General features: G+C 40.9%; 1 protein-coding gene across 2 annotated transcripts in view; it reads right to left on the reverse strand.

Annotated features, from left to right (window-relative positions):
* The window catches only part of Trip11 (thyroid hormone receptor interactor 11), a 68,888-nt gene that overhangs the window by 2,499 nt on the left and 54,953 nt on the right, over nt 1–11,436 (reverse strand). For both annotated transcript variants that reach the window (XM_021178679.1, XM_021178681.2), the window contains exons 17-20: nt 2,905–2,986; nt 2,023–2,137; nt 1,283–1,399; nt 1,005–1,149 (exon numbers count right to left, since the gene is read on the reverse strand). In XM_021178679.1, coding sequence (XP_021034338.1) covers nt 1,005–1,149; nt 1,283–1,399; nt 2,023–2,137; nt 2,905–2,986 — 459 coding nt within the window. The remainder of the gene's footprint in view (nt 1–1,004; nt 1,150–1,282; nt 1,400–2,022; nt 2,138–2,904; nt 2,987–11,436) is intronic.

Consider the following 11,436-nt stretch of genomic DNA (forward strand, 5'->3'; position numbering starts at 1 on the left):
AGATGGAGAGGAGAGAGAGAGAGAGAGAGAGAGAGAGAGAGAGAGAGAGAGAGAGAGGAGGAAGGGAGGGAGGGACTGAGTTTTAAAAATTCTAGAAGAGAAATTCTGTAATATTTTATCTAAATTTAACTATAATGTATGATATGAACTAGGAAGCATATGATATGTTCCTTAAGTCTATACTAAAATACGTAAATTATTAGGAAAAAGAAATTGGTTTATAGTCTAGTGGGTAATTAACTTTCAATTCAAGAAATGTTACTATATGCCAATATCATCAATATAAAATAAATAAGACCATTACAACCCAGTGTGATCAAAGTTACACACATGTAACCACCAATTATTTCCTTCTAGACAGACTTTCTACATGCAAAGGTGCATGCCACATTCTTAGATGTTCACGTCAGTTTAACTAAACCAACATTATGTATATTATGTATGTGGCAAAGTTTGGTTATTGAATAACCAAAGATGAAAATCATTTTCCGACTATACATTATGCTTGTAACTTGAATAAGCAATACCATCAGAGAGAAATGAAAACAGGGGACAAAGCAAAGATGTAACTAGCTCACTACCATTTCTAAAAGAGCAGTTCAAAGTGACTTATGCTGATAATTAAAATCGCAAATAAAATCACTGGTTACCACAATGTCTATAAATATACCTCAGTATCTCTAAATATACTATAGTATGTATAAATATACTATAATGTATAGATGACTTAAGGGTGTGTGGAAATGGCCAGTGAAAGATTTCTCATGAAGACTCTGGGAATTAGACCTACATAAAAATGAAAATATTTCATACTGTTTGCCTTAATTAAACAAATAAACAATAAACTACAAAAACATATAAGGCCCAAATTTAACAACATTAGAATTTTAGGAGCAGTATTACAATTTCAAAACACTGAAAACTTTGTCACTAACATGAGTAACAAATCTTAAGTTAAGCATTTGATTTTTACCACTGAGGGATAACCATGTCCCTAATTTTACCTCTAAAACTTTCGGGTATGCCTGTGTCAGCTTTCCTTCTTCCTGGAGAATCTAGAGGCTTCAGGCCAAGGACTGACAGCTTTGGAGGTGGGACAGATGGATGAGATTCTGTTTCCAAAAATTTAACAAAGAGTTCTGAAAAAGACTAAGAGAAAATATTTTGGAATATTACTGGGGTTGTATTAAAATGATACAGGAGAAATCTGATACTATGCAAACGAGTGTGGTGTGCAATCACTTTATCATTCATGTTCAGCAGGAATAAAACTGGGTCTTACACTATTGAACACAGACTGCTGATTTGGTCTCAAAGGTGTATTGGGCACACTTTTCGATCCTCCTCCCAGCCATCCAGTCATCCACCGAGTAACACCTCCTTGATCTTCTGCAAACATCTGTAAGGACATTTTAAAATAGAACAATACTATCAATACAAGACAAGAAAATAAGAGTCCACTACTGGGACTTCAGAGAAAAGTAGGTGTTTCCTAGACCGATGGGTTACAGAGAAAACCAAATGCCACCCCAAACACAATCTGAAGTAAATGTTCTGGACATGGTCATATCTCAAAAAATGTCAATCATCTGATAAAACAACTGGTTTATAAGTTGTAAAATACTTAAACTAACACCATACAAATGGAACAAAAGCACCTCTTTGATTAAGAAAACTGACTTTTGGGATAGCATTGGAAATGTAAATGAAATAAATACCTAATTAAAAAAAAAAAGAAAACTGTATTAAACCCAAGTTATATATGCAGCAAAAAGAAATTATTTTCCATGATGCCCTATATTATAAATGTAATTAAACATTTAGAATGAAAACCAGGATGTAGCTCAGTAGTGGAGCACTCACCTAACATGTGAGAGAAAAGCTAGATTCCATCCCCAGTGAAAACAGAGACAGAGATGGAGAGAGGGAGGGAAGAGAGTACCACAGAGCAAGCAAACTTCAAGGAAAGAGGTGGGGGTGGACAGAGGAAAGGTGGCTTCGAGTGCTTCACTGCCTCATCACCTGCTCCATCTCCTCCCTTTTAACACCCAGGATGCTCCCCATGAGCCGAAGGACTTCGTGACGCTGGTGTTTAGGTGTGTGGAAATGACCGATGAAGAGGTTTCTCATGAGGACTCTAGGAAAATCATGGTAGAGACAGCTGAGGTCAACCTAACATGGCCACTCTACTACAACCATACCTAAACACTAAACAAATAAACATTTTCTTATATTTAAACAATGAGATACTTAAGTATAAAGACTGAATAATAAGATACTTTAAAGTAGCTCTTTAAATAAGTCTAATTAGGAATATTTTAGACAACTTAAAATGCATACGTATAAAAAAGGACTAAGTATTAGGCCCCCCTTATTAAGCTACGCGTTTTAGCCCCACTCTCAACTGCAGGAGTAATTCTCAACCCCTCAGGAGGTGAGTCTCACTGAGAGGCACAACAATGGAGACAGATGTTATACATCCCCAACCATATTTATTAAAAAATTTAAATAATATTTTAGATTTAAAAATATTACATCAGATATTATTATATAAATAACCAGGTTTCAGATCTACATTTAAACATGTTAGATATATTTACCTAAGGGTAGTGAATAGAGGAAAATATTAATAATAAACCTTTTATTTTCTAAGTATTTCATATAGAAGTGATCCTTTTTTAAATTCTTGCATATGATTTTGAGAAAAGAAAGTTGGGAAACAGACTTTAAAAATAAAAGAAGGTAAGTTATTCCATTGACTGTCATCGAAACTACCTCCACCTCCCTGTATAAGAAAGGAAAGGCTCTTGAACTGCAGTCAAGTGGAAACATCTACTCTAGCGAGGCGCGTCTATGACAGCAGCTCCTATGAAACAAATGGGGAAGCCAGGAGGCTCCGCTTACTTGTCCACTTTCCCTTCTGTGCTGTTGACCAAGCTCATCAGTTTCTTCTGCGCGTCATCCAGCATCTCTTGGTGGAGCTCATCTGTTCAAAGAGGAAGTGGATTAAAAACAGCGTTAACTGACCAGCGTGGATAAATGCACAGCGAGACTTACTCACAAATGTGAATGCATGCCCTGTTCTACTGGACAACGGCCAGGCGCTGCCACCTTTTCTTTGGTTCAGGGAACCTGGACCGCTATTACAGAAAGTACCTAGGAGGCAAAGGAGGCAGTATTCTGCATGGTCCGCCCCCTAGCACGTGATCAGTTCCTTACAGACGCTTAAAGAGCAAACTGTCTGTTCTTGCACAATGTGTTTCCAGATCAACCCTCTTAATGGGAGGGAACGGAAAGGACAACTTTAGATTTCCCTTGCCCCATTTTCCTGGCTGGGCTCTGCTGTTGGTGCGCCAAAGAGTATCTAAGAATCTTAACACCTTGGCTGAGCTCAGCTGACAGGGCAAAGGACTCTTCAGAAGGGAAACTGCAAAGCACAATGAAGAGCATGGCTCTCATGTGCAATCAGGGTACAGTGCTGCTGGCTGACTTAAAAGGATGTTTAGAAATTTTCTAAATTTGTACTTTAAAATAAACAAAACCTGTAAAATAGTTGGAATCCAGGTGATTTTTATAGGTAAAGTGTAAATTAAACTTGGAGACGCCCTGTTCACAAGCCAATCACGCCAAAGGATCAGGCCCCTTGGCTAAAGAACTTCTCCTTCCAACAGTCTACCTTTTGCTTAGAAGTAGATAGCCTGAGCTGAAAGAGGTGCTTAATGATTTTAAGGACAACCAAAAAGGAGATTGCATGTAAGGATAGGGCTAACACACGGGCTCCTTCCTGACTGGGAATGGCTAGGGAGCCCCTCACCAGGGACTTCTCCATTCTCTGTGTCATTTCTCTTTCCCATCTCTTGAAACATTAGCATTTGAAATTTTGATGAAGTCTAATTTACTTTTTGTTGGGTTTGCCCAGTACTGTAAAGATTTACTCCCATATCTTCTAAGTATTTTATAGCTTTGAATATAAAATTTAGGACCATGATCCTTATTGAGCTCATTTTTGTGCCTGGTATGAGACAGATGTCTAACCTGATGTCTACCAGAGTTCTCGTCATGGGAAACGCCTGCTCCAGCATTACACGATTCCGGTGCTATCCTTTCAGGACGCTTTTGAAGAGTTAACTGACCGTCAATGTCTGGCGTATTTTCTGACTCCTACAAAATTCTGCATGTCCCCTCCCACTGATGGAGAGCATTCTGCATGTCCCTTCCCACTGATGGAGAGCATTCCCTTATTCACCAGTGCTGGCTACTCTGACTCATACCCACTCTTCAATCTGAAGTCCCTCACTCACCCCCTTGCACACTGTCCTGAGACACAGTAGGGTCAGGGTCTGTCCTGTCTTCCTTCTGCCCCATACGATGACTATAGTGCTGATTTACAGCACTGAGTGCAAACAGAAAGCATCCACATTAAAGGTTTGCAGTGACTTGTGCTTCTGTAAACTGTAAAATTCTAAATTACAAAATGCTACTCATATTATAGGCTAGCTTTACCAAAATAGAGATGGTTGCCATAATCATATTATGAAAACCGAGTTTGTGTTTGGAAAATCTCCTATAAATTTTTCCTTTCCTGCTTTTCAAATAAGGAATTTAAAATTGGACATAAAGGCAAGGGTGGGAGGAGTATTACTGAAGTCTGGCTCAATAAAGAGCATTTTATCCTGGATTCTTCAAATCCTTTATGCTGTGGGCATGTGTCATTATTTGGGCCTTTCCTTAGTACTACATTCTAGATCCAACAGAACTCTTGGCCACTGGAAAAACACCAAATCTGCGAGCTGAAGCAGGAATCACAGAATAGCAGCTACAGGTGCCTGTGTGCTCACATAGAGGCCAGAGGAGAGTATCACTCTCTTAGTCCCTTGAGACAAGAGTCTCACTGGAGGCTCCCTGGAGATCCCTATAGTGTTGGGGTTATGGGAATGAGTGTAACCATGTGGCCTGTTTACATGGTGCTGGGGTCCAAACTCAGATCTTCATTCTTGCACTCTTACGAACTCCCCTCATATCTAGGCCTGCTACCTTCTCGTTCTAAAATGTGATTATATTCCAAATGATAATAATTTGCTGGCTTTGATACACACACACACACACACAAACACACACACACAGAGCTCAGAGTAGCCTCAAATTAGGAATTCTTCTGTCCTGGACTACTAAGTGCTTACATATATTATTTTAAATAAATTATTAAAATTAATTGCATGGGGCCCAGTACTTTCTCCTCTTGTAGAGGAGCTAGGTTTGGTCCCCAGAGCCCATATGGTGTCTTATAACCACATGGAACTCTAGGTTCAGGGGATCTGATGCCCTCACAGACATGAGACATGTACACGTGGTGCACATAAAGCCATGTAGACACACACATAAAAATAATAATCTTTTTAAGATTTTGCCTTTATTTTATGTGTTTGGGTATTTTACCTGCATGCATAGAGACTAGAGCTAAGAGACAGTTGTGAGCCGCCATGTGGGCGCTGGGAATCAAACACAGATCCTCTGGAAGAGCAACTGCTGAACCAGCTCCAATTTATTTGTTTGTTTGTTTATTTATTTATTGCTATTTCGATGTAGGCATAAAACAAAAACTTACATCAACCATGGTGGTTAGTACATGCTTAAAATCTAAGCATTTAGTAGCCCAGGACAGAAGAATTCCTAATTGGAGGCCACCCTGAGCTGTGTGTGTGTGCTTGAAAGACAATTTCATTTTGATATTATATATATATATATATATATATATATATATATATATATATGTGTGTGTGTGTGTGTATGTGTGTGTGTGTGTGTATGTGTGTGTATGTGTGTGCATGCGCGTGCGCGTGCGTGTGCGTGTGCGTGTGCGTGTGTGTGTGTGTGTGTGTGTGTATCTCAAAGCCAGCAAGCCTAAGCTTTCTCAAAAGAGAAAAGGGAAGGGGAGAGAGAACTGCACAAGACGCACAGCTTATTTGTATTGGACAGTATTCCCTACCACATGAACCATATAGTAATCTACATTACACTCTCTCTTTTTAAAACAAACTAGAAAAACAAAAAGTGAGCTGCTAAGCCAGGCAACCGTTTAGCAGGGAAAGTGCTGCTCTGTGAGCCTGGTGACCTGGGTTTTATCTCTGGAATCCACAAAAAAGGTAGAAGGAGAGAATTGACTAGAAAATTGTCTTCTGAGCTCTATGTGCACCACAACCTGTATGTACGGCCCAGTGCACATCATATGTACACAGAATAACAACTGATAAAAAATTGTTTTATAAACAAGCTGGGCATTGTGGTTTGCACCTGCGGTCCCTGCTGCTGAGGAGGCCAAGGCAGAAGGATCATCAGCTGAGCTGAGACTCTAAAGCCAGCTTGGGCAACATAGTAAGGCCTCATCTCAAAGAATACCAACCAAACAAAGGCCTGCATACTAAATAAATATCTTCAGAGTAAAACTCATAAGACAAAGGTTCTGATAAAAGATATTTTAATAATGTAAGTCAGAAAGCCAAAGCACCCTTAAAGCCAAAGTTTAAAACTCACTGTTGGTCCTGACCTAATGACCATGGAATACACAGGGCTGCTTCAGACCCATGTGCGTAAATGTACATTTGAGCAGAAAAAGGAGAAATAAAAGGACAGAGAGGAGAGCATGGGAAGGAATGGATTAATTTTGAGAGCTCAGAAGAAAAGGAAGTCACACACCCATTCTAAAGTCCCTTGAGACTCATCTCTTTCTCCAGCAACACTCACTCTCTTCCCCTCAGAAATCCTGACTATTTCTCTACAAAAACTGAACTCAAACCACAATTTGAAATCAGAACTATATTTATATGGGCAGGCAAAGTATTCTTATTCAGAAATGGGTTCTAGTCCAAGTATAACAGTGCTGTGAATAATCACACACACCCAAATACTTCTTTAGAAATGCAAGCTAGGGCTGGGGAGCACTGTCAACTTAAGCAATGAATCAGCTGAGACTGAGTCTAATCTGGAGAAAGCATAACTCTAAGTGCGTGCGTGCGTGCGTGACCCCGTAAATCTTCCACCACAGAGCTCTCAAGTACCCAGAGATGACGCCATGGTTTCAGAATCAAAATCGAATGTGTAACAAGTCAGCACATGGGAACTTTTCATTTACTTGTGATTAATGACAGTGTATGATACCGTCTTCAGAGAACACCTCACAGCGTATCAGAGCTCTTATATTTATCTGTTATCTCAAGACTAAGCGTCTATGACCTGGTCTACTCCATTCAGATGAATGAGATAACAGTGAAGACCAGAGAGACCCAGGAACCCCAGAGATGAACCAGGCTCCCACTGCCAGGCCCTCTTTCCTTCCTTCCTTCCTTCCTTCCTTCCTTCCTTCCTTCCTTCCTTCCTTCCTTCCTTCCTTCCTCCCTCCCTCCCTCCCTCCCTCTCTCTCTCTCTCTCTTTTTAAAGACTTATTTATTTATTATATGTAAGTACGCTATAGCTGTCTTCAGACACCCCAGAAAAGGGCGTCAGATCTTGTAACGGAGGTTGTGAGCCACTATGTAGCTGCTGGGATTTGAACTCAGGACCTTTGGAAAAGCAGTCAGTGCTCTTAACCGCAAAGCCATCTCTCCAGCCCTCTTCCTTCCTTTTGTCTTCTTTTTTAAAGATTTATTTATTTTATGTATGTGAGTACACTATAGCTGTACAGATGGTTGTGAGCCTTCATGTGATTGTTGGCGATTGAATTTTTAGGACCTCTGCTCACTCCAGTCAACTCCGCTCGGCCCAAAGATTCATTTATTATTATACGTAAGTACACTGTAGCTGACTTCAGATGCATCAGAAAAGGGTGTCAGATCTCATTATGGATGGTTGTGAGCCACCATGTGGCTGCTGAGAATTGAACTCAGGACCTCTGGAAGAGCAGCCAGTGCTCTTAATCTCTGAGCCATCTCTCCAACCCCTCATCTGATTTCTTAAAATAGCAATTAAAATTTTGCTCCAATCAACAGCAACTATACATATCATTTTGATTGATATCCATACTTTGTAATTTTCTCCCTTATTTTGCGTTTTTCTCATTTTTTTAAGAGCCAATGTAAAGGACTGAATGGACGAAAGAAAAAAATGTCTGGAAGACAATTTCACTTGTCTGTATAAATGTCAATAAATAAATTGGATGTGAGATCTTAATAATCTGTAGTTTTTAAAAATATTTGATTTTTCAATATGTGGCTATGTGTGGGTAAATATATGCCTTAGTTAAGGTTTCTGTTACTGTGAGAAAACACCATGACCATAAACAACTCGGGAGGACAGAGTTTACTTCAGCTTGTAGTTTCATAGCACAGTCCATCACTGAGGAAAGCCAGGGCAGAAACTGAAAGGAGGAAATGAAGAAGCAGCCATGGAGGAATGTTGCTCACCGGCTGTCTCCTATGGCTTCCGCAGCTGCTATCTTATGGCATACAGTACCTTAGCCCTGGGGAGTACTTCCCACATCAACAAGAAAATGCACTAAAAGCTGGTCCACAGGCCAACTGGGTCAAGGGCCTTTTCCTCAATTGAGGTTCCCCTTTCCCAGGTAACTTAGCTTTCGTCAAGCAGACGGGAAACTACCCGTCACAGTGCACAGGAGCACAAGTGCCCAGGAAGCCAGGAGAGGTCCCAGGACCTGGAGCTACAACTACAGGTGGTTGTGTGGGTGTGGGTGTGGGTGTGGGAACCAAACCTGGATCCTCTGCAAAAGCAGTGCACGCTCTTAGCCAGCGAGCCGCCTCTCCAGTCCCCAGAAGAAATTTGAACTTTATACAATTTTAAACTTAATATAATACAGCTTCTTTAACTATAACCCAGGTAAAAGCTAGAAAGTAGATGCCCCCCACCCCCGCCGTGTGTGTGTGTGTGTGTGTGTGTGTGTGTGTGTGTAGGCCAGAGATAGACATCAAGTTTCTTCTTTGACTGCTCTCCTCTCCTTCTCTGCATCCGGGCCTCTCACTCTGAACCAAGAGCTCACTTATTTGGCTAGTCTAACTGTACAGCTTGCTGTAGGAATCCCTTGCCTGCCTCCAAAGCACTGGAATCCCTGCCTCTTGGCATCCACGTAGTACACGACAAGCTCTTTACCTGTTGAGTCAGCTTTCCAGGCCTCCAAACAGTCCTTTTATTACAAAAACAACTTTTAACGCTAAATGTTTTTTCAAAAGACTATCATATCTATTTACAACTTGAAGTAACAAAACCATTTTGTCTTCAACCCTATGAAGGGTAGGATTTTAAGGTCTAGAGTACACAGTGAATGGGTGTTTTTTGTTTGTTGTCTTTTGTCTAGTCATAATTAATTGCTGAGTAAATTAATTAATTTCTTCTCTCTTTTTTTTTTTTTTGAACAGGGTTTCATGTAGTCCAGGCTGACCCTCAATTTGCTTTGCAGGCCGAGATGACTTTGACCTTCCAGCCCTCTTGCCTATGTCTCCTGGGGCTGAGATTACATACACATCCCTCTATGCTTGCTCTATTCAGTGCTGAGAATTAAACTCTGGGGCTTGTGTGGATGGTATACAAGTATTCTACCAACTGAGATATGTCCCCAGCCCCTAAAGTAACACTTAAAATCCTATTTGTTGGAAATGAATTTATTTCAATAATATAGTACAATATCATTAATATGAATGCTACAACATGATAATTTGTGATGAAAATAAAAGAGACTTTCTGTATTACTTACATAGTTAATTGGAATCTCTATGCACACTTGAAAGAAGACAGAGACAGAGGGAAGGGAATGGAAAGGAAAGGTGAAGGAGCAGGGAAATACTGAGATTTTTCAGCTCTGGGGTTTGAACCTAGTGAGAATCAACTATTCTATCACTGGACCAGCCCAAGAAATTTTATATAGTTATACACTTTTATATGTGTATGTAAGTGTTCATGCGTATGCATGGCAAGGGGGAAACAGGCATATAGGTGTATATGCATATGCATGTGTGTGACAGCCAGAGGCCATTGTTGGATGTCCTTTGCAATTACTTAACTCCTTATTTTCTCAGTCTCCCACTGACCCTCAGATTCACTGACTCCCCTGTACTGGCTGGCCACCAGGACTCAGGGGTCCTTCTGTCTATCCTCTCCAGCACTGACGTTATAGGAGAGCCAATAAACTCACGCCCTCACGCTCAGACGGTAAGCACTTTACTAACGGAGCCTTCTCACCAGCACCACATATAAATACTGTTTTAATGCCAGCAAATCAACTATGCTTTCCCTTTCTACCCTTTGTTATCAATTCAGATCACTTACAGTTCCATACAGAAAGTTCTAAAAGCATCCTTATATAGTATATATTTCTTAAACATTTTGCATAGACAAGACATATCCCAAAAGATAGGGCTGCAATTTTATTTCTGAAAAGGAACCTATAATACTTTTCCCACTTAGTAAATATTAATTCCATGTGAAATCCTCTAAGAGCAAAAGGCTTTCTGGACCTCAGCATCAGCCTCACTTCTGAAAGCTTCCTAGTGCAAATCCTCAGGCACGATGTCCCAAGAAGTGCCCTGTTCTGCACACACACAGCTCTTACAAAGTTCTACCTGAAAGAAAGCCATGATCTAGCAAATTAAAACCCAGGGGCTGGAGAGATGGCTCAGCAGTTAAGAGCACTGACTGCTCTTCCAGAGGTTCTGAGTTCAAATCCCAGCAACCACATGGTGGCTCACAAACCATCTGCAATAAGATCTGATGCCCTCTTCTGAGGTGTCTGAAGACAGCTACAGTGTGCTTACATATAATAAATAAATAAATCTAAAAAAAAAAAAATCCCAATTTCAGCATCCCTTGCAAGACTTAAGATCTGAAGCGCTGGACTCCCAAGCCTATACAGCAGTAGTGGGGCTGAGCTGAGAATCCATTGCCCCTACAAGAAACACTTCAACTCTGTCCAGTCTGTAGCCATGAGTAAACAAGAATGCACCCTAACACAAAACTGTCAGCTTACTTAAAACATGACAAGATTATTTGGGGGACTGAGAGGAGATAACCCAACTATGCTGCTCTCCAGTGTAATAAGGATGGCATGCTGCCATGGCAACAGGATGACCCCGCCTCAGCCCATCTCCTTTGCTGTTTTGGTATTTACAGTTTACAAACTGCTGTGATTCCATTTCCCCATCCAGCAAATCATTTAAACTTCTACCTTCTCAGCCCTCCACACCAACACAGCCTCCACACCAACACAGCCTCCACACCAACACACCCACCACACCAACACACCCATCACACCAACACACCCTCCACACCAACACACCCATCACACCAACACACCCTCCACACCAACACACCCATCACACCAACACACCCATCACACCAACACACCCATCACACCAACACACCCTCCACACCAACACACCCTCCACGCCAACACACCCTCCACGCCAACACACCCTCCACACCAACACACCCATCACA

This window comes from Mus caroli, chromosome 12 (genome assembly GCF_900094665.2).
Source record: "Mus caroli chromosome 12, CAROLI_EIJ_v1.1, whole genome shotgun sequence".
NCBI lineage: Eukaryota > Metazoa > Chordata > Mammalia > Rodentia > Muridae > Mus > Mus caroli.